The sequence below is a fragment of the Haemaphysalis longicornis genome, unplaced genomic scaffold, assembly GCF_048455015.1.
Source record: "Haemaphysalis longicornis isolate Haplotype H1 unplaced genomic scaffold, Haemaphysalis longicornis Haplotype H1 scaffold_2, whole genome shotgun sequence".
NCBI lineage: Eukaryota > Metazoa > Arthropoda > Arachnida > Ixodida > Ixodidae > Haemaphysalis > Haemaphysalis longicornis.
Window position 1 is genome coordinate 8,959,671 of NW_027526295.1, and position 26,008 is coordinate 8,985,678.

The following is a 26,008-nucleotide window of genomic DNA, read 5'->3' on the forward strand; positions in this document are numbered from 1 at the left end:
AATCTAAAGGGGACGGACTTACACCACATTGAAAGGCCTTACAACCGGTCCGTTTTGAAATGCACGCAATCATGACTCTCAGTAACCTCCGAAGTGGTCTTCGCCCCCCTTTTGTACGCGTGTCTCCAGTGTGAGAACGCTAATAGTCGCCGGGTATGTCCTGAGCGCGGGATTTTTTATTCCCGTTATGACTGGAATGAATAGAGCTACTGTGCTAAGTGCAGTGCAATAATGCTACACTGCAAAGCTGACGAAGAAACTTGATGCTATCGCCAAAGCATACGTACAAGCCCTAGGCGCAGCGACGGCGGGTTACGGATATCATGGCCGAGAGCGCGGGCAGGCGACGCGAGGGGAGCAGGAGGTTTTCGCTGCTTGGCCGAGAGCCCACTTTGGGCACTTGAGGAAAACTGCGCCGTGACGTCTGCTGAACTAGGTCCGAGGCAACGCCTGTCCAAGGGTGTGGTGTTGTAGCAGTACAATCTCTTTCCATGAGCCTTATTCTCGCAATCTATTAGTGTAGAAATATGGTAAATAGCGCGAATAAACAAAACACAAAAAAGGGGTCATGTACTGCAGCTACACTTCCAAATTTGCACAACCAAACTATCAAATTTCCAAACTTCCAGGCTTCTTTTCAAACTTCTTATCTAAATTTATTTCCAAATTTATTTTCAAACTTATTTTAAAATTTCCAAGCTTCGAAATTTCCAAACTTCCACGTCCAAGCAAGAGTTTTTTTTTTTCGGAAAGCATGCAGATATCCAAAGGAGCTTGGAAGATAAATGGGTGGAAAATAACGAACAATCTAATTATAGACGAACCTCACTCCTCCCAGTTCTTGCTAAATGTCTCGAGAAAATAATTTGTAACCAAATAGAATTTTTTTTTCTCGGAAACACAACCGGATAACTGAGTCCAAGTTCGGCTTTAGAAAAAAAAAACGCTTTACTGAAAGCGCGCTATTAATGCAGAAAGACACGGTCGCGGAAAGTTTCGAAAAAAATCTGCTTACGCTAGGCATATACCTGGACTTTAGCAAGGAATTTCATCGTGTCAAATCATGCACTCCTTTTTAATAAATTGCAAAACTACTGTTTTCTGGGTGTGTCCTATAGTCTCATTCCGTCTTTCTTGTTGACGCGTTTTCAGTGCGTAGAAGTAAATAACCACAGATCGCAAACTAAACTTATTAAAAGCGGCGTGCCACAAGGGGGTATTCGCGTACCTATTGTGTTCTTAATTTACATGAATGACATTACAAGCATACAGATACATTTTTTAAGCTTATTATTTATGTTGATGATGGCACTGTGTTTGTTACTGGTGAAAACGTGGAGACTATAGTGCCGGTGTCATGTTCTACATGTTAGGCATTCCAAGAGTGGTCCTATTAAAACTACCTAACGCTAAATGTATTAAAAACAAAAGGTGTACTTTTCCACTTTTTAGGCAGGGCAGTAGTAGTACCTCAATATGACGTGTTTTTGGACGAGTTGGTTCATGTTAGGGGAACTTAGAGTTTAGCGCACCAAAAGACGAGAACAGGTAACGGACAGGAAGGGCGCTAGCCTGTCCTGTCCGTTCGCCCGCAGCGCCCGTCCTATCCGTTCGCTGCCCTTGTCTTCTGCTGCGCTAAAGTCTTATTCCCCTATTAACAGGGATACCAGCGCTCGCAAACGGGACACGGATGGAAGAAACGACATGACAAGGTGCTGATTTGCAGTGTCTTTTCTTCTATATGTGTCCCCGCCTGCGTGCGCTGTTAATATGCATCATCAACCCTGTTAATATGCATCATCAACTAGCCCACCAAGCCATCCTCGGCGACTTATTCCCCTAGACCTAATAGCATTGTTTTTCACTATGGCCAAAAGTATCACTATGGCCAAAAGTATGACAACGCTTGGTGTCAGTTTTACAGAACATATGTCATGGAACGAGCATGTTTAGTCACTCTGCTTGAAAGCGCAAAAAAGGCGCTGGTATCATGAATAGGTGTCGCCATTTCTTACCCACAGGCGTAAAGCGACTTCTAAACGAGGCGCCCTTTCACTCACATCGCAACTACTATGCATTAGTATGGGCAAACAGAACCTTGCAAAACGCTCGTAAAGTAACAACACTGCAAAATAAAGCCATTTGGGCAGTTGAAAATGGTACTTTTCTACGCACACAAAAGAACTATTTCTAAACACCGAATGCTACAGGCGGGAAACATATATCGATATAAACTCATCTGTACTACAGGTATGCAAAACGAAGCAAACTAGATACTTTTATGGACCTAGCACATTTACCATTTACTGGAAACTGTAAATGTATGCTCACACCGATGTCAGCCTCCTTGGAAAATCCCATCAGTTCGGACTCGCTATGGACAGCAGCTACTAAAGCACACAGTTCCCAACACGCTCAATTATTTTCACAAACTAGCTATTGACATTCTCGTTTTAAATGATAACCAGTTTCTAGATATAATTATTGATATGCGACATTTATCATGTTGTTATTGTACTTAAATCCTAAGTTTTTAGCCTGTCATTGTTGGGTCGGTGGACGGTTCTCTCTCAAGCTGCATGGTTGCAGCTTTTTCTCCGTCCGCTTTTTTCACCTCTGTAGTGACATTGGGGGAAATAAAACGTCATTGATTATTTAATTGATTGACTGATTGATTTCGATGAGTTGGCACGCATCTCCTTGTTCATTTTCTTGTTTTTCGTTCACTTGCGTTATTAATAACATAGCAGAGTTCCCTTAGGGCGAACTCCAAGGGACCGTGAAATTATGTTCATAATATAAGAACATCGTATTAAGCGGTGGCAGTTTCCGTTGCGGACGTTATAAGTAGGGTTCTGCGTTTTCGGAGAAATCCGATAAAATCCGAAAAACACTCACCGGTACAAATTTTGCGAATTCGGATTTATCCGAAAAACTCTGAATTCGGGGACCGCCACCTGCGAAAACCAGACTACCCTTTACCTTTCCCTGGCATTCTCAAAACAACTTTTCCTATTCTATTTTCATGTTTCCACTTTTGTTCGTTTCACTTACGTTCCTAAGCTTCACAAAGGGAGTCGCTTTGGACCCGTATCATGAAACACAAGATCTCTCCCCACAACAATAGTCGAACTAAGGTCAGACTCTTTTCCCCTTCCCTGCCACTCCACTTCGGGCCTTTTTCCCGGGTACGTTCTTTTCCTAGAATTTGATTCGCCCTTCTCTGGCCTCATTTCGCTAAAGATTGAACGTTTGAATAAGCGCAAAGGAACGAGGATGAACGTAGTGGACGGGACACGGCGCTACTATCAACTCGTTTATTTTCACTGTGACGCCAAATTTTCTACGGGATGGTACACTGTGAACGAAAGAAAAGAGGGAAAGGGGAGGAGCACAACCAAATGCAATAAAAACTAAAAAGTGGAGGATGACAGTTCAAACACCCGCGTTAAAGAGGACTTTAGGAAGGCAAAAACTAGTGATTGGACAAAAACTAGAATTTCAGTTCTGTCTTTGTCAGTGTTATGGAAGCTGTGCTAACGCATTTGTCTTTGAATTAAAGAATCTGGCAGGCCTCGATGATTTCTTTGTTAGCTGATCCTCGTGTCGGCCTACAATGCTGGTCTTTGATTTCTTTTGCTGTTTTATTTCTTTTATTGTTGCACATGGCATTTCTAAAGATCAATATTCTACGACTCTAATAATCCGAAAAACTCCGAATTCTGTGTACTCTGAAAGGCGCTCTGAAAAACTCCGAATTTTCAAAAATAAATAAACGCCGAAAAACGCCCCCCGAATTTGCTCAAAAATAAACTCCGAAAACGCAGAACCCTAGTTATAAGAGATCAAAAGGGTTGCCGCCTTAACCGGCGTCTACTGCACCAGGCTGTACACGCCCGGCAACAAGTACTCTTGAAGCTTCGTTGGCGGTATTGCGCCGTACTTGCAGACCTTTGGCCTGAAACCTGGCGAGAAGCGGAAGCTGGAGGAAGTTGGCAACGACGTGATCATGGTGATGCGCACTTCGCTGTCGAAGCAGGAGTTCGCTGACGCCCTTGGCATGAAGCCGGACTCGCTCTTCGTCAAGCAGATGTTCAACTGCGTCGACAAAGACAAGGACGGCAGAATAAGCTTCCAGGAGTTTCTGGACACCGTGGTCCTCTTCACCAGAGGTCCGTATACTTTGTCACGGCAGGCCAAGAACGTGGTCCGCCTAGTTACACTGCTATAAAATAGCGCTAGGGTGGTTTTTGAGCCCTGCTAACTAACTGTGTTATCAACCCGGGTGGGACACTGCAATTCTAGTCGCATTTGGAATAGTTTGGATGCGAGTGATGAGATCTCCGTGCCTTTGTTTTGTTTTTAAGAAATTGAGAAGCTGCTATCGAAAAATTTGTCTTGCGCTTAGAACAAAGTCCCTATGCTCATGGCTATTGCATGTGAGTCACAACAGTCCCCTGAGCCTTGCTTATTTGGCACACCGCCAAAATATCCTCCCATATTAAATTGACGGAATAATTGTGCGCAGGCAAGAGCGACGACAAGCTGCGCATCATCTTCGACATGTGCGACAACCACGGTGATGGCATGATCCAGAAGCAAGAGCTGACGCGCATGCTCCGTTCGCTGGTGGACATTGCCAAGACGAACGCGCTGAGCGAGTACGAGACGAGCGACATCATTAGCGGCATGTATGCCTCGGCGGGACTCGACAACTCTGATGTCCTAAGCTACGAAGACTTCAAGAAGATGATGAAAGAGCACCGGGGTGACGTCATTGCCATCGGCCTTGACTGCAAAGGTAATCGCCGTAACTTTTGCTTAGCGGGTTATCATCATGCGCCAGGCTTAATGCTAAAGGTGTGGCCAGGGTCCTCATGTCTAACTGCAACTTGATTGGGCATGTCATGACGGCAGTGGAGGTTACCGCCAAACATGAGCCATTTTGTGAGCGCAATAGGTTTTTTGTTTTACCGAACGAATTTAGGAAGGCTTTCATGATATTCGGGTTCATGTAACTAAAACATGGAACAACATCCTAAGCACTGCACTTTTCTATTTACAAATTGTTCATTCTTTGACATGGCGAAGCAGCAATCTCGTCTGATGCCCTGCTTCCCTGCCCTCTTTTCTCCAAGAATCGCGTGCAGTGAAATGTGCAGGGCTAGGCGCAACCTTAAAGGGACGCAGAAAAGCTTTGCGAAGGTGGCAATCAAATGCATTCAGGTGATAGAACCCATAACGGGGAATTTTTGAACCAAGTGTGAGCCCCATACGTTGTACGGATAATTTTTTGAACAACTAGTGAAAAGAGCCTTTCTCAGCCGATGAGCGAGACGCCGCAGCGAGCCGATCGCTTCTGACGCAACGGCGATCGCGGCAGACTCAACGGCGAGCCGCCCGTCTGATTCGCCCAATCGCTGGTAAGGTCGGTCGCCGGCAACGTCACTGCCATTGGCTTCCGGCTGCTCTTCCTCCTTCCTGCGTGACCCCGAGGCAAAGGCGGATCCGCAGCGATTGACGCGTGCCTAGGCACAGGAATGTAGCTAGCGCAGAACGGAAGTCGTGCGTCGCGATGTCACATGGCTATTCCCAGTGTTTGCAGCTGCTTTGAAAGAAGCAGAGAGGGAGGAGGACTCGATCGGCAAGGGGGGAGAGGTGCACTTAATTGCTTCTCGCGCAGCTAATACTGAATGTAGATCAATAATTACAACGGCATTGCATCGCTATATTGGTGCTACGCGACAATACAGGCCTTTTGTGACTTGTACCAAAGGCTTTTCTGGGTCCCTTTAAATGACATAAGCCCCCGCATGCAGGAATATGGTAAAAGGTAAAATGGAGAGGCGAGCTAGTTGGTTCGCAATTTCCATGAGTGAAACTTAAGCGCAAAAGTTCTAAATGCGGTTATCAGCCACGTTGTCAGCCACACTTCACGGACACGGTAGTAGTTTTTAAGCACAGAGACTGTGCCACCAGGGAACTTGCAGAAGCCTTCCATATCCGGATAAAGGGTCCCGATTGTATAAGTCACCCGTCGCTGAGTATTTTAGATAAAGAAGTGCAACTTCTCAAGGAGAGGGGGTAGAGAATGAGGGAAAGGAGAAGAGAAACGAGAAGGGAATGGGGTGGTTCTCTTGTACGGCCGTACGCATGTGCGAAGGGCACACGTGCTGGGTTGTTCGGTCTGGGGGTGGTATAAATGTGTATTCGTTTTCATTAAAACTTTCATTTGATAGTAAGCGCCTGTGTCGTTCCCTTTCTCGTCCCTGTGAAAAACGTTTGCGCTTAAGTTTCACTCATGGAGATGGTAAAAGGTGTGGTAAAGGACGGTACTGCGAGGGAGAGACACTTGACAGGACGGGTGCTAGACATCAGCAGAGGGTTCATGGGCGATGAACACAATGTAATTACGCACAAGTCCTGAAAGGGACGTATGCTGCACCTTCGAGGGAAAATAATGCTATGGCTGCTCCGGCTGCGTTTTTAAAGGAGCCATGAAGAGAAAATACAACTTCGTTTAATTTGAAAGAACTAGGATTCAGTATCTCACTCAGCTCCATTACAGCCACAAAAGATGTTTTTTAACGAAAAAAAAGGAAGAATTATTTAAATACTTTCAAATTTTGCGCCACAGTGACGTGTTATGAGCAAGAGTGACGTCATACGGGCCAACAATAAAACATAATTTTCAGTGTGTTAACTGCACGTTATCATTCAAGTGATGCGGTCAAATGGAACTAGAGGCCCCATTACAGACGTCCAGTCATGTGTCGTCGCGACAGGTCAGTTAGGCGGCCGCCAATCGCACAACCTAGGTTCCGTGACGTCATAGAAAAGTTGCGGGAAATTGGCTAGGGGGTCGCGAGTGCTTCACACGTTTTCTTTAATATCTCCGTTATTTGTTCGATGATTGCGATGATATTGGTTCCATTGTTATCGGGACTAAGCAGTCTTTCTAATGAACCCAACTTGTATTTTGTCTTCATGGCTCCTTTAACTTAGCACTCAGGGTGAGCAAAAGGTTGCGCACGCATTTGTCTCATTCGTTGCCAATACAAGCGGCCTCGGAGATTTCTGTGGCTTATTGCAACCGCAGGACGCCGGTATTCACATATTCGGGCATGAAGAAGCACCGCCGGCAGAGGTCTATCAAATGTCCTCCCCCTCCAGTGACTTCAGAGCAGTCCGACGCTCTTTTTATCACTCAGTAATGGTGCGGCCAGTCCTGCCGGCGACGAACCATTTTGCACGTAATAAAAATTTTGCAAACAACGCCGGCGTAACACTCCATGAAACGTGTAGTGTGCTAAGTTTGGAAGCCGGCCATGACAGATGCATTATTCACAAGCGTGCAAGCTTGCCTGGCGGCGAGAGAACAACGCAAACGCCGCATATTCCGGCCTTGTCATGACCGCGACTTTTTACGTTTAAGGCCAAAATTTCGACGTCTTAAAAACGCCATTTTTCGTATAGTCTGCATAAAAAGAAAGCAACATGCAAAATATAACACCTGAAAGGCGCGCGTGGGCGCAGCAAGCGGCCTGCAAAAATCGGCGATTTTGAAACCGAAACCTAGGAGAGCACGGCCATTGCAGTGACGTTGCAGCCGTCCAACGAGCGGAAGGCCGGTCACCAGCTCCGGAGAAAGTCTGCGCGCAAGCTCTATGCGCGCACGGGGCAGCCAATGGGTGAAGCGTGCGCAGCAGAGCCCGACCGGTTCTCCAGCTGCGTGGCTAGCCAGAGGAAGAAGCCCCCGTCGGCGGGAACTACACAGGCGCGTCATGGCTGTTTACGCGATCCGCCGGCAGGTGCAGCCTGGTCTGCGGCGGGGCTTTTTTAAGCCCTTCTGACTGATTAACGAGGCGTTTCACGGGGCTACCACTGGTGCCCAAGGTGATTGGGGGGTATTTACTACGCATTAACAACACATTTGGTCGAGGTGAAATTTCAGTGCTTTAAGGACTACTTCGGCCTGTTTGGTTCCCTGACTTAACATTTAAAACAAATTTTTACAAAAGAGGTTTTTCTGCACAGAAAGCCCTTCCTTCGCCACCCGATAAGAATATCCGATAAGAATTCCTACCCTGCAGAGGGCAGGAATAATGGGAGAGAGTGAGTTTATCACGCTCGTAGCAGAGCAGCTGCTGTGTGAAGCACAGATGGGCTTTCGGCTGTCCAATTAGGCCAATAACGACAATATATAAATTCCCTGTACCAACCCCCCCCCCCCCCCCCCATACGAAAACCTACCATAGCCGCAGCTTCGCTGGCTTCCTTCTTGACAGAGTGGAAGGACCCTGAATTCTTTTGTGACATTCCAATGCACGACGTCTTCGTATCATGTCCTTCCTGTCCACTGAGAATGGTTGAGATCTAAGAAATCTCACTGAAGAATTGTTCCCACTGCAATTTTACGTTCTCGCGTTATTTTATGGCAAGTACGGAGAGCCCCATTGTACCAAAAAAGATAAAGGGAAAATCTTCATGATTTGGAGCGCAACAAGAAACATGCTACATATAATGACGACTGATCACCAACTAGCTCAGCAAGAAGTTCGTCTCAGGTAAAAGGACAAGACGCGTCTGAGCGATGTAAAAAACAGTTTTGAAATTTGTTCCATAGTATGCCAACTTTTACGCGCCACGATCCCTGGTAAAAAATTGTAGTCTCAAAAAGTGTAAATGGATGAATGCAATTGGATTTGACGATGCAAAAATTAAACCACGTCTAGATATTGCCCAAGAACAATTAAACTCAAAGCATCTTTGTTAAGAGAAAGATGGTGAAGGCGCGAGCCTTTCTGTTATGCAACGTAAGTCAAAGTCGAAGTCCAAAATCCTAGCTGGTTCCATCATGTAAAAATGGCTCCATCAGATAGACTTTGTTTTCATAACGCGAGAGACCCAGGGGCGAAATTCTCAGTTTGTCCATTCCATGTCCGTTTCAAAGTGTCCATTTTGAGCGAGCCCTTATTGACTGAAAGCAGGGAATCAAATGTGACGCGGCGAACCGATTGTTCAGAGGCCTCGCAAGTGCAATTGCGTCACGACAGAAGCGGACCCCACAGCGGACATTTTCGAAACGTAAACAACTCAGAATTCCGCCCCAGGTTTGATTCCGACCACGGGAAGCTTTCCTTGCTTGAGGCACTTGATGTGCCTTTGTGGATGCCCGTTTCCTCAGGTGCGTTTTGGGCGTAACGATTTAGGTTTTGGACTTCCACTTTGGGCTTTGAAGGCATTGGCTTTCGGCCGTTTCAACCCTCTTTCACTTCACCCATGACCATCATCGCTGGCAGAGAAGGTTGGTTCTGCTGCAGTGTATTTTGGGGCGCCGTCGTCAGCAGTAAGGCATAAAAAGCTTAGCTTTAAGAAGCACCCTCGAGGTAATAGTTCCAAATCCTGGTGCATTCTATCTTATGAGGGGGTAAATGTGCCCGTCATATCCAATCAATTCATCATTCTCGCCGCTTTGCTCCCCGTCTCCGCTTCGGATCTTAAAGCGTGTTTCTTGATTCCCCCTATTGCCGAAGAGAAAAAACAGCACCCTGGTATTATGTGTTACTTTATACTGCACCGTAGCATGTCATTAATAAGAATAACACGCAAGAAAGCGACACTAAAACGAGGACCTACTGGTACTGATTCATGTTTGAGTGCGCTGAATGCTCAAAATAGACGATGACACGGGGAACAAATATAAGGCGTGTATGTGTTCCCAGTCGTTCGTATTCGTCTCTTCTAAGCACGCAGTGCAGTCAACCGCGAAGAAAGCAACGATTCGAACGGAATAGTACACGATCACAGGGGGCGCTTGCAGAAAGAACCGAGTAGGGTGTCTCGATTCACGCGCGTCCGCTGTACCGTGGCGCTGTCATCAAGCCACTCTATTACCCAGCGGTGGTGAGCGCCGCCGCCCAAGTGACGTGAACGAGGATGATCAATGAATATCGTGGGTTTACGAAGCGGTGGAAAGAACAGGAAGGACAGCATCCATCCTTCCAGGAACAGGACAGCATCCTTCCTTCATTATTACTTTTGCTCGCATTTTGTACGACGTTGAACCAACCGTTGTTGAGATCCATGTTTAAAACTGTTGCTACTTAGACGAAAATTTTAAAGCGAAATGTTTCTTCCCGCCGTTCTTCTTCAGGGGCCAATCAAAACTTCTTGGACACATCCTCAAATGTTGCCAGGTAAGCTTTCATCTAGACCATACAGTAACTTTGACACATCAAAAGGAAAGTACCATTGTTCTCATTTTTATCGTTTCACTGTTCAATGATGATTTTACTATTTATGACTATGCTGAGGTATAAAGAAAGCAGCATGCAGTTTTAAATTTTTTTCCCAGGAAGCGTTGTTAAACACCGCTTAATCAATTTTTTACAAAAGTTCACCTCGGCAAAAAAAATGGTGGTTGTGCGATTGATAAATGAACCTTCTGAATACTACAGTAGCATTTAATGGCGAATAAATTTTTCAACCCATATTTCATACAGCACCCTGCAGGCGGGTGTCTTGGCAGCGGTATACCAAGAGTCATTGTGGACGTCTCATCCAGCTTGTGCTCTTTTGTGCTGTGATTGTTCAATTGTTGTTCAACACACTCTGCTGAGCGAAGTACAGACGATGTGTTTCTAAGAGGCCCCACATATATGCTGGCGCTTCACAAAATGCTCCTCTTGCAATGCTAAATGCATTTCTGTCTGCTGTCTTTCACATCCAGAATGACGAGTTTTCAAATAAATCAACCAGCGGAGGATCCACCATCCTGGACCGTGCAAAAATGGAACCAGATCACGACGTTCCTGGAAGAGAACCGGCAACACGTGTTTTACTTGTTTGTCTTCTACGTCATCACCATAGTTCTGTTCGTCGAAAGGTTCATATGTAAGAAAATTTCTCATTAGGCACCGTCTGAAACTTCAGAAAAAGATCACCCGGTATTGTTTCTCTCTCGCTCACTATGGTGATATGTGCTCACGACAACTGTGCCTTCCCCGAACCCCGCACTTCAAAGAATTTCGGGAGGCGGCCGCACACTGTTCCTAGCAGCGATTCCTGCTAAACACAGCACCCCATAGAGGATTACCGTATGATAGTCACAAGAGCCCCTTAGTTTGCGAGTCCATGTGCGGCTGCCCGTGTTGGAGATCATGGCATAATAACCTTGTTGTTAAATGGGTAAATCCCGCTAAACTGTGTGGGCCAATAGTGGCCATTTATTATACAGCCGCATTCAGACGGTGCAATGCAATCTCCTGGAAGGAGTCTTCAGTGTGCAGCTGTGCCCCAACCAAACGCGATAGGCTTTAATTTACGTTCGCTGAGGATAGAAGGGGCTAATATTCTGAGGCCGACATAAAGTAGCCTTTTTCTTGTTTGACGCAGCACATTTATTATCTGTGCATTTTTCAGTAATCGAAAAGATTAAGGCCATTTTTATTGTTAACAAACTATAGTGCACACAAGGTGACGATCATCACAAAACTAAACATCTTACTCCATTTTTTTTTCAAAGTAATCCTTGCTTCTCATTTGCAAGAAGTTTATATTTAAGTTAAATGAACACACATGACGCACATTTTTCATGTTGAAGTAAAATGGTTATCAAATCTGTGTCATCTGATCTTGAAGTGTTAGCAGTGCTTGTGTCTGAGTGGCTTTGTTTCAACAGCATGAAAGGTATAAAGGAACAGACAACCGATGTGTGCAGTATACCCCGACTAAAAGGGCATCGTATAAAGCACCTTGAACTGAAATGGTTTTCCTGATAGGGCCATAGAACGTCAGAAAGCGGACTATTTAGATCTACCAGCCGTACACATCCTGCAAACAGGAATGCTAGCAACCATGGCAGTGAGACACAAGACTTTTCACTCTACGGGAGGTTAAAAGAGGTATTCAGCTATAACAATAATGAAGTGCAGTCTTTCCTATTGCTGTATGCGATTTTTCTATCACGCAGTGAAACCGGTGGAGCTGTCGCTCTATTGTTTCGTTTAGACAATACATGACGCCACCTTTGAAATTTCAGAAAGTTTAGTACCACGTTGACATTATTTCTGACATTTTTAAAAAAAATTCCTTCTACTATATAAAACGCTGGCTGTCGTATGAGCTGAGGACATGCACTCCACAAACATTGGTTGTCTGGCCCTTTACGGTCGCATGAGGGTGTTTTATTAGCATCTGTAATAAAGTACAGTAAACTCTCGATGAACGCGTCGTTAAGGGACCGAAAAAATTAGTTACATTTAATAGGAGTTCCGCTTACTGAGGTAGTTGCGTGAAAACACAAATTTATGCGCGTACACACTCTTACTACCATTCCATAAAACTCTGTACTAGAAAGTAATGTAGCCGATAGTTTTTCAGAAAGCAAGAAAACTACAGAACTCACGCACAGAACTTACAAAGTTGATTTGGCTACAATGAGTCGCTGTGCACTACAAAATGCATCAATTATTTTGCTTTAGCCCTTGCAACTGTATCTTCATGGAGGCCACTGGCCTCAACTGCGCGAGTGCTTACGAGCCACCGAATTTAGAAGACGGAAGCGCGGTAATGAAGCGCGAATAGCACAAAAATGGCACGAACGAGGCGGCAGGAGATGAGCCCTGTAACCTCGGCGTCTTACGAGACGAGGCTTACGAGGCCAACGAGTCTAAAAAAACACAAAAACGAAGGAACCCGAAAAAGCTCATTCGCAAGGCAACGGGTCTGGCAAGAAGTTCCATTTCCGGTTCCGTTTACACGGTGGCGCGGAAATTTTAGTTCCGATTACCTAAAACGTTATCTGAATACAAAAAGAAACAACTTACAGGCTAATGTTCCGTTTAAGCGGCATTTCCGTGTAAACGAGTTCCGTTTATCGACTACTGTAGTTACTTTTGTATAGTCACAAGCATAAGTAGTGGCAATACACTGTAAACGTGTTACTACACTTTCCTTCCGTGAGTATATAGTACAAAAACTGCAATTACATTCTTGATTAAATGGCAGTCACTAACTCTATGTACCTTAGTGCCAAAAAACGAAAATAAATCACAACCCAGTTTCTACTGCATGCTTAGAAGTGATCAAGCGTTACAGTAATTATGACACCTATTTTTTAGATTGTTATAAAGTATATGAGATACGGGAAATGATTCGGGAATAAAGATACGCAGCGATACAAATGAGTAAAATGGAACACATCTGAGAGTTCATCTGCAATGTTTCCCTATTTACAATACTCTGAATTGTGTATCGCTGTGCATAATTTCTTTTTAACGTGGGGTTGTATTTCGTGACAACCTGGTTAGTGGCCTTGAAAGGCACTAAGCAAAACTTCTTGAGCTAGTCGATTCATGGGTGTAGTAGATAGACGAATAGGGCGCTAAACAGACGAAGACGAACGACGTCTATGCCTGAATGTATTTCGTGCCTTCCTTCGTCTTTGTCCCTTTAGTGGGCTATTGGTGTATCTACTGCACTCGGGTGCTGGATTTTATTTCGTGTCACATTTTCTCGCTCGCATCGCTCTTTTGTCGCAGTCTACTCGTACATGGCTGAACACATGGACCTTCGGCACGTGATGGGCATCGGCATCGCCATCACCCGTGGCTCGGCAGCCTCCCTCTCTTTCTGCTACTCGCTGCTGCTGCTGACCATGTGTCGAAACCTGATAACCAAAATACGCGAGCTGCCGCTGCAGCAGTACATGCCCCTCGACTCGCACGTCCAGTTCCACAAGATCGTGGCACTGACGGCGCTGTTCTTCAGTCGTGAGTACCGCCATTCCAGAGAAGAAAGTAGCGGAGTTGCTCACAGTGAGCCAGCGACCGCTATGTGCTGGAACCTGAGTTTGAAGGGAAAAGTGTACCCAATAAAGCATATTGCTGGAATAGTTGGTTTTGCGTACCTAAACGTCAAACTCCGCACTCAGAGGGAACAGAAAAATCAAAGCTCCCTTTTTAAGAGAGAGATCGTTGGAGGGCTTTCGCTCATGCAGCCTGAGTCAAAATCAGTCTTCCACCGTGTCGGAATGGTGCAATCGGATAGACGTCGGTTTCATAACGCGTGCACCGTTGTTCGATGCTGACCACGGGAAGGCGCTTGATGTGCATTCGCTTATCGCCATCATCCTTTTGTGAAACCTGTTGTGTAAAGTTGGCTTTCCTGCAGGGCGTTTTGCGCGACGAACGACGCCATCAGTGGGGCATAGAAAACTTCGCTTTCAAAGGGAGCCCTACTGAGCGCTTACATGCCGCGGGGTCCGCATCAGACAAACGGGTGGTCATTTTAAACCAAACGGTTTAAAGGGAAACTGAAGTGATTAGTAAACATTGCGGGATTACGAGCGCAAATTGTAGTCCGGAATCCCTAGGCCCTGTTTCGACCACTCTGTTACATTCACAACAGCACTATAGTTTTGTGTTTTATCGCTGCTTTTTATCATCTCTGTAACTATTTGCACTGAATCTGGATTCTAAACCTCTTAGCTTATTTGTTGTGTGTTATTCTTGCCTCATATATTGACAAATAGGTGATCAGATGTCTACGTTCCCAACTCTGATCATTTCTTCGCGCCGTCAAGCTTGTTCATAGGTATCTAGCTTCTCCCCCGCACTTTTCCGGTAAATATGTTCCGAACAGTGTCAAAAATGATTGAAAATGCTTCCTTTTCAGTGGTGCACACCGTTGGACACTACATAAATTTCTACCACGTCTCCACTCAACCAACAGAGCACCTGCGATGCATGACTAAGGAAATGCACTTTGAGTAAGCCCGTCCTTTCGACCTCATTGAACACTGGTATTCAGGAAATGTTTTGCTCTAACGAATTGATTTCCCCCTCGGGAAGTATCCGGTATATATTAAACTGTCCGTAAGTTTAAATGGATGACATTGACTGCCCGTAAATGGCCCATATTTCTCTTGCACCCTTTTATAGTGGCACGATCCCACAGTTAAAAGTTACCTCGCAGAAATAGCAAGTGAAAAGCTGTTGACCTCGCCTCTTTTATTCATACACAAATTGCTTCTCATCTTTCAGCTCAGACTTCAAATCGACGATTACATTCTGGGTGTTCCAAACCGTCACTGGTGCGTACATACCGTATTTCTGTACACCTGTCTCGAGAGCAGGGGAAGTAACTGATTCGTATGCAATTGCGTTGCATTTGGCTGCTGTGCCCGTGGAAATATTTCAGCCGTCTCCTTTCTTTTATGCAGGCATCACCGGTGTCTGCCTGTTCATCGTTATGTGCATTATATTTATTTTCGCGCATCCCAAGATTCGGCAGAAGGCGTACAGCTATTTTTGGACGACTCACAGTCTCTACATTCTTCTCTACGTTTTGTGCCTGCTTCACGGCCAGGCCAAGCTCACTGGCGTAAGTGACCTCCACAAAGAAAACGTTGCTTCAAAAGCCCCAGACCTTATTGCATCACTTCATCAATAACTGGACAAAGTCCTCGTAGTACGGTTGTGTGTTTCTCATTTGCAAACACAGTGACAAAGGCTTGTTACCGTTATGCGTTCCAGCGCACCGCTGGGTCGCGATAATAATTCGAAGATCAGCCCCAGTAAAATAAAACTATGCTTAATTAATCAGGTTCGATGATTTAATGGCTAAGCATTTACATGATTATTTATATTCAATGGCGCTTTCCTGATGCAGTCACCGCGGTTCTGGATGTTCTTCATCGGCCCGGCCATTGTCTTTACTCTGGACAAAGTTGTTAGCCTACAAACCAAGTACATGGAGCTAGACATTCAGGACACCGAGCTTCTTCCTTCAGGTAAGAGGACGTATTACAGGTGTGTCGCTTGATCTGGATTGGTCTCTAATTCCCTCTCTTGGACACATTACAAACTCAGCTTGCTCCTTAAAGGGAAGGTGAAGCGGTTTTAGAATTAAAAGAAAAGTTGACTAGCAGCGAGTACACATTGAATAGTTCATGTGTACGAAATATTTTCGCAATACATGCAATAGAAGCGGCGCAATGAGCAAACAAAAGTGGCCCGATGCCCCGCCCCCATCTCGCCGCGCGATGCCGGAAGACCGAAGAGCGCGGGCGAAAACCGGCTGAAAAACGTCATACCTGGACTTCCGGCCGGATCGGCCGCCTCGGCCATGCTCTTTTCGCCGTGTTTCCTTGTGAATGATGCTTGTTATTGTTGTGGTTGTTAGCACTCATTTGTACAATTTTTGTGTTCAAAAAGTATGCACGAACGCCAAACGAGGCATACGTTATCATGCCGTATTCCTAAGCAGAATAATGCCACGCCTGGATGCTTGATAACATACGGAAGCGACAGCCGAGGTGGCTGTGCTTGATGACAGAGAATATACTACACTACGTTAAATACTTTGTAAACCGCTCCAATGCGTTTTTTTTTTTTTTTGATGCGACGGACGTGAATGTTCACATTAGATTCTAGATTTAGGAAGGATGGGGAATACTGCTGTACTTTGGCCGGGGATGTTTCGTTCCATTCCAGAAACCAAGTCACATTTGTTCAGGAAATACTTGTTTCGTTAAACGCGTCGGTTTTCTTTCCCTATGGGCTCAGAATAGTGTTCAAAAAAACAATTTTTTGGCGAAACTAAAACAAGGGGCCAATCCTGATAGAAGTTCTCTCCCAGCTAAGAGGAAACAGTATTCCTACAAAGTAAAAGAACCAAGACAACCAGATTACTTATTTTGGAAGTATACATGTCACGATAAGGGGATGTTTGTCTGGAATTAAAAAAAAAACACCACTCCGAACCACCACCGTGCCATAATTTGTATTGACTGGGGGGGCCTAATTTTTTGCCCAAGATTCCGTGTGGCTGCATATTATAACCTGGCAAGCACTTGTTGTCACTGAACCTCAAGTGTGCTCCAGTGATAGTCGGTGATATATATAATGATGATACTAAAAAAATTAGGAGCGAAGAGTAAATATACGGCCTCTGTCCGACTAGCGCGGTAAATGCTTAAATCTAGAAATGCTTAAACAGGCCAACGATTCATTATCACAAACGTTTGGTGATTGTTACCTAAAGTAACGTAACTACAACGTAACTGCCTTGTCCGACTGGTCTGTTAATTATAACGAGGTGACCGTAATATTGTAGCAGAATGCGCCACGCACAAGCGAAAATCAAGCCCTACTACAGCCAATAATGCTGAGCAGGCACTAGTATGCTGCAGTGTTTTCAGAATAAATGCATGTGAAGCAGTAAGACGCCACTCATCGAAGTGCAGCTAGCAATCGCAGAGGCGCCGTAGCGCCGCTGCCGAAATGGCGCGCGCGTGTGGGTCTGTGTACGGGGATGAGTAATGGGGCTGGGGTGGGCGACAACGAACAAAGGAAATGCGGAAGCAGAGTCTGCTTGTTGTTTTATGCGTGTACCGGCAAGATGTGTCTCGCATATACGTTTACAGCGCATGAACGCTATTTTTTCGCGCAGTGCACGTACGTGCTTTTCGCTGGTAGATTTTTTATAAAACGCCCATTAATCTTCGGCATAAATGGTTTTGTGTATATAATAAGAAACAGTTAAGGCAGTACCTAATATTAACATAAGGTATAAAATCCCCCTATGCTGGTTGCCTAATTCAAAAATATTTTGATGGAACCCACTAGTCGACGTCACAGTCACTGCTTTGGGGTTCTCTGTCGTGTAAAGCAAATTTAAGCTCCAAAATAACTGAACCAACAGCACGGGAAATTATAAAACAAACTTCCAGTCATGTGCGAAAATTAAACTGCAAGCTAAATTGCCGCAAAGGCAACCGTGCGATCGTGCGCAATGCTTCCAACAACCCGCGCGGCCGAAGGGTGTCCTCCTCTGACGTCATGACGGGCGCAACCAATCAGGGGCGTCAAAAGACGAAAAGCGCGCGTCTTTCAAACGGGGCCGCGCTTTTTGCAAGATAAATGCCACTTGGACTCATGTACGATAAATTTCAATGTGATATTCGGAATCAGCGCGCAAGAAACTATATTACTGTTAATCTAACTCAAATTTTTTGGAAAGCGCTTCAGCTTCCCTTTAAGTGACCGGCATACAAAGACAAACTCAAAAACGTGGGTCCCTTTTGAGTGCTCTTCGGCAGCATTCTTTGGTGCAGGCATACGGCAGTAATAAGATTTCACAGTACGTGTCCACAGCACCACGTTAATGTGAAGTGAATGAGCATGAAGGTAATAAAAACGCTTTAGTGATAACCTGTTCTCGATCACTCAGAATCTCCCAAGGCACCCTGTGACGAAGGGCAAAGCGACGTAAAAGTGGCGACGTCAATAGCTGTGGTTGCAGTGGTTTCAGCATACCTTGCAAGTTGGTCAACGGCAACAATTATCCATCAGTTTTCGGCAGCAGAAGAAAGCAGGTGGCCAGTAAAGGTGGATGCCAACACGGTCAAGGGGTTTTGCCGTGCAGGGTAGTGGTTGGTGTGGAGCGGTCGAGCGAGGAGGTGGCAATTTCCGGCGTTGGAATTCCGGCCACGAGCGAACGTACTTCTGTACAAAATTATGCATTCCTCGCCAATCAGAACGGAGGGGAAGTGGCTCGTGCGCCTTAACTAAGCCAGCGCGGGCACAACTCGGGTTGTCACAAAATGAAGCGTATATATCTGTCCACAAATTGCATGGAATAATCAGAAGCCACTGGCGACCGCACGAGAAAAAAATTGGCCGCGTATCTGCTCCTTTCATTGCAAATGTCGTTAAAAGACGATAGTCTTTATCGACTTTTGCCAAGTAAATGCCTCCCTTCGCTTTCCCGCTCACCTCTAATGTTGTTCCTGTTGCGTCGCGCTCCTCCCAAGGTAAAGACGCCAAAGGTTTGCTTAAATCATTTTAAATTTCCCGCGTTCCACTGCTCCAAACCGGGTGTCTCGATGCCAACGCTGCCGTACGGCGAAGACGCGTGTGAATCGGGGCGCCCTACTTCAACGTTTATAGAACCGCGTTTCCCTAGTCCACGTGTGTTCTAAGCAGAACATGGAACCTATCTAGTGGAACCTTTCGTAACTCTTGCCACTTGATTTCTTCAAACGCCGCCAGAAGCTATATGGCGCGGGCGACAGCAGGCGACGGCGGAGTGATATTTTTTCTTCAGTTGATGAAGTATTTAATCTCGCCAAAATCAAACATGTACGATTTTTTATAAAGGAACGCTGCAAATATCACTTCTGTATTAATTTTTTGTCTTATATATGCGTAATGTCTTGTTGTTCTTCAACAATACTGACAAGTATGAACATTACACCGGACTTAGACGGGCACATTTAGCTGTGACTATATAAGACTATTGCGCAGGCATTGTTTTACTTTGGCCGGGTGGCTGAATCGAGTCACAGACAGACAGACAGACAGACATACAGACAGACCAAAATTTCTGGGTTTAAGTAGCCCAAGAAAGACTATCGTCTTTAATAATTGCGACGATAAAGCACCTCGTTGCGGAGTTGAACGTGCGAAGCTTGCCGTCGCAGTGTCCTAGATGCACCGGTAGGTGAGGCACTGGAGAGGAAGCTGGTAAGCGAAGATATCCATGGATCGTTTCGCTGCTCAGCGCACGTGTTGATAACACTTAGAGACGACGAGCTGCAGTGGGTAGTGGCGAGGTGAGAGACGTCAGCCCGAATCGGAGAGCGCGACAGGGCATCCACGTCTGTGTGCTTCCGGCCTGAACGGTAAATGACGGGGATATCGTATTCTTGTAGCCGAAGAGTCAATCGACCTAGACGACCAGACAGATCGTTTAGGAAGGCCAAACAACCGAGTAGGTGGTGGTCGGTGACTACGTCAAATCGGCAGCCATGCAAATGTGGGCGGAACTTTCTCAGTGCGCATGTTATGCCCAAACGCTCTTTTCAGGGACTGAGTAGTTGGACTAACCCTTTGCCAGCGCCCGGCTCGCTTATGCTACGACATGATCCTAAATGGCAGATTTTATGTGCCAGTGCCACTGGCATCCGTGTGCACTTCTGTTGAGGCTGATGGGTCAAAATGTCTTAATAGAGGCGACGATGTGAGCAGGCGACGCAGTTTCGCAAACGCCTCGTCGCAGGACGGCGACTAAGCAGAAAAGTCACTGTCCATGCTGAGGAACTGACTGTCGGTGCTAAACAAACCACCGGAAGTAATAACAGGGACGGGTAAGTGCCTTTAGTGCGGTGGGTTTCAGGAACTCTCCGGCGGCACGAAGCTTGGTCTCATCGGGGCGAACTGTGTCCTTAGAAACGACATGGCCCTGTGATAACTTTGCGCGTGACGAAGTGACACTTTGTAGGGATGAGCTGCAGTTCAGCTGTTGCAAGACACGTCAAAACATCGTTAAGGCGAACCAAGTGTAATTGGGAGTGAAACCATTGTCCAGAAAACAAAGGTACTTGAAGCCACGCTGTCCATCATTTTTTTTTAACGTGGCGGGGGCACTGCAGAGCCCGAGCAGCAATAACTTCAAATTCTTAGAGGCCATCAGTGGTGACAAATGCCTTGTTTGCGAGATGAGCCTCGCAGAGCGGACGCGCAGCAAGATACTCTGCAAAGCACAGGCCAAGCGACAACAGTGGGAAAGGCTTGTGGCCGCATGGGCTGAGCAGTGCACCGCGGCGATGGCAAACAACGACCGCACATTATACTTCAAACCGGTTAGGCCACCCGTTAAACGTAGAACAGCTGCCGCAAGCACAACTTCTCTGGTGGACCATCTAATCGGACTAATACTTGTCACCAACTGCGTAGACCTAAATAGCCACTACAACATGACGATAAAAAACTCTTCGCTTGCCTTCCCAGTGCTCTGTTTCGATATCAGGTTACCTGACGTAGCTGGACAGATCACAGGAGAGTTTCTTTTGTAGCGCACGCTACATTACGCTACCTCGGGCGCTCTTCGCGGGGTGTCCAGCTTTCACCTCGGGAGCTAGAGGTCAAATCACACCCCGTTCCTCAAGCGCCTGGCACGGAGCAGCGACCCGATAGCGGGGAAGAGATAAGCGAGGAAAGTACTGAGACGTGCGCGGAGACCTGGCGGAGGAAGGCGAGGAGGTCACCACTGCAGCGATAAGCGCGCGCCGCGAAGGAAAGCGATGAGGAAGACCATATTCGGCAAAAACAAATACGAAATATGCTGTTGATGCGTTATCTGACCACTGCTTTTGTTACGATGAGGTCAAAATTGCCACTGTGAAATTGGCCAGGCAAACGTATTCGGTTCTTTACCGGCCGCCCCAAGTTAGACAGTTTTTTCATAGTTTTGAGCGTAATTTTTTCAGGAGTAAAAAAAGAATTCTTGTTCACTTCCGGAAACTTTTCGTTTTGTATAGCCGGGCTTGAGCCGCTCAAAGCTCCGTGGTGTTTCGTGTGAGCGTGCGGAAGCTGGTCGCTTTGTCGGGCAGCGTGTCCATGGGGCTTCAGAAACGAGATGAAATGTGGGTCAGGTTGACGGCTTGAGCGAGCAGGTGCCCAATACATGACTTATGGGCAACAGCAGGCTTGTTGGTGGCTTCGAGTTGCTGTTTCAGGCCGGCGTTTTCCTTTTCGTGTATGCGTTGCCAACTGAGGATCGGAGGAGGTGAGGAACTTACCTTTGGGGGTGAATTTCTAGGGGGGCCTTGTTCACTGCACGGACCGGTCCGTGGTTTGAACGGGCGTTACTCTGGCGGGGAGTTTGCGGTGGGATTAGTTTCTTACAGCATTCATGGCTGCCGCCGATGTGGTTCAGTCCACAAAGTTGGCGAGTTGCGATGCACGGATGCCCCATTGGGAAAACACGTAAGTGGCAGGTTGCGCTGGGCAGATTAAAATGTTATCGGTCTCTGTTTTTCTGGGAAAATTTTAGCAACAAATTAAGTAATCCAGCTCAGTTATTACGAATGATACCAAGGTAGGTTAGTATCGGTCTATAGATGTTCAGATAGATGTTGTCGGCAGATGTTCAGAATGTTTCCGCCAAGAGTGAATATCGATCGGCGCACTTTTAGCAGCGGAACTGTTGTACAAGCCGTAAGTTCGCCGTTTCATGAAGAAATACCAAAAAGGCCGCGCGCTCGTGAGCGCGTCTCGTGGCGATCGCCGAACGTCCTCCGTAAGCGCCGTGGCTTCAGCATAGAGAACTTGCAAAATACGCCGAGGAGCGAGAAAATGACGAGCGCTGGTGAGCCAGTGCCACGCTGCGACCGCCGAGTCCCCAGCTCGCGCAGTGTTTTTAGTAAAGAAATATAAAAAAAAAACTCCAGCGTTGTCTTCAAGTGTACCGCATATGTAAAAAAAAAATTCCAGCGCTAATGCTAAAGCGGAAAAGAGACTCTACTTGGGAGAGCGCACAGCGGCCACCGCATTCCCTATAAGCCATGGCCGATAATTGGGGGCACGGCTACGGGTCTGTCCATCCTTCCCGAGACGACTTCCCGATCCCGCCACCGCTGCCTCCCTTCGATAACAAAGAACCGGTGGAAGTCTACCATGCTGAGGATGACTGTGCATCCACCACTTGCGGAGAAGAAGACGACGACCTCTTCGATACATATGACGACGATTACTGGCACCACAACTATGCAACAATACTGAAACTAGACAATGCGTCCGGCAACCGTCGCCTACAACAGCTTCGCCATTTTAGTCTTGTTCGTGAGTGCAAGCTTCCCTGAATTTTTTCATTCATTGGATTTTCATTTCAATTGGGATGTCGAGCTTGTTGATTTTTAATGCACAGCATTCTTTGCCGAGTGTCGTGTAACGCCCTGCATTTCCACAATAATTCAGATTTCGCGAAGTTCCAAATGTGATCGTTATAATATCGTAAATGGAGAAAACTGGTCGCACGAACTTTTGGAAACACTAAAAAATAAGAAAAATGCTAGAGAATTACGAAAAATGGCGAAACGTGTAACGCCCTGCATTTCCACAATAAAGCTGATTTTGGGAAAGTTCAAAATGTAATACTTATAATAACGTAAATAGAGAGAATTGGTTAGAGGAAATTTTGAAAAACTCGAAAATAAGAAAAATATCAAATATTGTGGAAAATTGCACAACATACAACACATGGCATTTCTACAATATTGCAGATTCCGCGAAACTTTCACTTGTAATCGTTATAATAGCGTAAATGGAGATAATTAGTCGAACTAAATTTGAAAAAAATTATAAAAATAACAAAAATACAAATTACATAAATTATAAATTATATAAAATATATAACACATGACATTTCCAGAACAATGCAGGTTTCGCGAAAGTTTCACCTGCAATCGTTATAATAGGGTGCATGGAGGTAGTTGGTGAAACGAAATTTTGAAAAGAGTAATAAGTAACAAAATTGTAAAAAAAACGGAAAATGGCAAACCGCTTACCAAGCATATCCACAATAATGCAGATTGTGCGGAAGTTCCACCTATGATCGTCATATTAGCACAAATCGGATAATTGCTAAAAAGAAAATGTAAAACACTTAAAAATAGAAAAAATAAAAAAAAAAATACGAAAATGGCGAACCGTGTAACTCCCGGCATTTCCGCAGTAATGCAGAATTCCCGAAAGTTCAAAAGCAATCGTTATAACAGCGTAAATAAAGATAATTGGTCGAACTAAATTTTGAAAAACTTAAGAAATAAGAAAATATTAAGAGAATTACGAAAAATGGCAAAGCGTATAACGCCCTGCATTTCAACAATAATGCAGATTTCATTAATTTTCCGCTTAGAATCGTTATAATAGCGTAAATGGAGATAATTTGTCGGACAGTATTTAGAAAAAACCAAGAAATGTGGCCGAAAACTCGTACTGAAGACAAGCGGCATAGAATGCTACGCATTCGTAGATAATTTCCTGAATTTCTACAGAAGTTTCGCTGTTTATGGGTAGGTTCAAATTTGGTGTGTTTTACCGTTTTCATATCGACTCATCTGGCAATCCTGTCTGTGCATCTTCAACTCTTCATGTATCACACCTTCACCTCATGAGAGTGTTATTTATCGAGTGCGCGGGGGCCTTAGTATTGTCGCAGCTGGCAGTTAATAATCGTTGCAACCTCGTCTGTGCCACCAGTGAAACAAAGAAATATCCCCAATCAACCGGTAACCGGGGTGATAGAAGAAGAGAACGCTTGGCCGCCGCTTTTACTCTGGTCACTTAACAGGACTTGGTTGCTGACTAGTTGGTCATGACTGCACCAAAGGACGAGACTGCGCTGTACGAAGACAAAAGGGTGACAGGACGAGCGCAACTCCCCACTTCATTTTTGCATGAATTGACAACACATATACTTCCCACCTGTGTCACCCGCAACCCTACCAACGGCCGCACCTCACATTTTGGCGTAACAAAAATTACATGCCAAAACAGTAGGCACCAGATAACAAAACTAACGTAGGGAACACACAAGGTGTCTAATATAAGCATCTGTCATTCCTAAGACCAAAGAAAAAAACCAGAGCCAGCGAGGCATAAAATGACGCAACTAAATGATAGAAGGGGTGAAAAAATGAAAGTGGTAAAAATAAAACGAAGGTGCGTTTCCAAAATTTGACAGAAGCCTAATCATGCCAAAAACATTTTCTCCCAAAAGTTCTTTTAAATGTGACCCTTTAAGAAGTTAGTTCTGTGTAAGGTGCGATGGAACAATCCCCACCGTAGTCACGGAGCAAGAATATATTCTTGCGCCCTGACCGTAGTCTGTAATCCTGTAGGCATAGATAATTTTCCTGCCTGTTTCATCTTTACTGCATATTTAGTACGTGCCAAATATTCGGTACCTGCAAGCTTCGGAACGCAGCTGCAGGTTTTGCATTGCAAAGCGAGATTCCCCCTAGATTTATTTTTAACAGAAATATTGTCCTCGCGCGTCTTATCATTACAGCGTCTTCTGGTTCGACCAAGGCTCACATTTTTGCAGGTCACAGAAATTTTGTAAGGTACGCCGGAAAGATCCTCAAGTGGTCAACCTAAATTACTGCTTTCTTGCGTGGGAAACACAACCAAAACAAACCTAAATCGAATGCATGTGTTAGAAAAGAAGCACTACGAAATATATCTGGCGTAGAGCCGAATGCACGTACCAAAAACCTACCCAGCCAACTGAATTCAAGTTCAGTTACCGACCTTTCCGAACCTCGGTTAAGCAGAAAAATAGAAATCTCACTTACATCACCATGACACTTTCCATACATCCATTGCGAATCTAACATCGAAAGCATACAAACACCAAACGCGATCACAAGAAATATGGACTGTATTATTTTCACGTCCCACCTTTGGACACCAAACGATCCGACACACCTTGCCTTCCTTATTCAACCACCTTGTCGCAAATTACGTTATTACTAACCATTTAAACAGTGTTGTATTTAAAAACTTCGTTGCAAAAGAGTGAATCCTGACAAACCCGCTCGTTTTATCTGCCTGTAGCAGGTTAAGGTCTGCCTCTTTCAGGCGACCTGCTATTTTTCGCAATGGAGAGAAGAGGCACCAGTCTGATCACTAAGTGTCCGATGAAGGCAACTGACGCCGTGGCTGATAGCGCCGGTTCACTGGTTCCGGTTCACTGGTCTTCTTTCTCATTCTTAGCACCGTAGCCAGGAGGAGCTGGTCCCGTGTGGCGAACTTGATCCCTTCTATAGTACCCTTTGGGGAATCTCGGGTACGGGTGCCTTTCGGAATGAAGTTACCGGATAGGCTGTCGTGGCACGTATGGATCCTTGCGGAAGGCGCATCCTCGTCTGCAGGCACCTCGTCCTGTCACCCTCTTGTCTTCGTCCTTGTCTTTCGCGCAGTCCTGTTCTGTAGTTGCTGTAGTGGCTCGCGACAAATAAACACCTGGTTTTCACCCCTCAACCTCTCAACGACTGCCTATAATCTTTTTCGAAATGTATCTTCGAATCAGTGCTTGTTGTGCACAGGAGTTAATCCCATTTTAAGGAGCTTCAGAGTGTAGCGCTCTATATGTAACGCTCTATAAACAGGGCCTTATGAAGGATTTCGTAATAGGCCCTGGGGCCTTAATAATT

At 45.5% G+C, this 26,008-nt stretch overlaps 1 protein-coding gene across 1 annotated transcript in view; it reads left to right on the forward strand.

The window, feature by feature from the left end:
• The window catches only part of Duox (dual oxidase), a 303,578-nt gene that overhangs the window by 266,300 nt on the left and 11,270 nt on the right, over window positions 1-26,008 (forward strand). Inside the window, exons 18-26 of the mRNA XM_077697674.1 lie at window positions 3,950-4,172; window positions 4,529-4,801; window positions 10,157-10,199; window positions 10,733-10,896; window positions 13,545-13,775; window positions 14,680-14,773; window positions 15,048-15,097; window positions 15,227-15,387; window positions 15,676-15,796. Of these exons, the coding sequence (XP_077553800.1) occupies window positions 3,950-4,172; window positions 4,529-4,801; window positions 10,157-10,199; window positions 10,733-10,896; window positions 13,545-13,775; window positions 14,680-14,773; window positions 15,048-15,097; window positions 15,227-15,387; window positions 15,676-15,796 (1,360 nt within the window). The remainder of the gene's footprint in view (window positions 1-3,949; window positions 4,173-4,528; window positions 4,802-10,156; window positions 10,200-10,732; window positions 10,897-13,544; window positions 13,776-14,679; window positions 14,774-15,047; window positions 15,098-15,226; window positions 15,388-15,675; window positions 15,797-26,008) is intronic.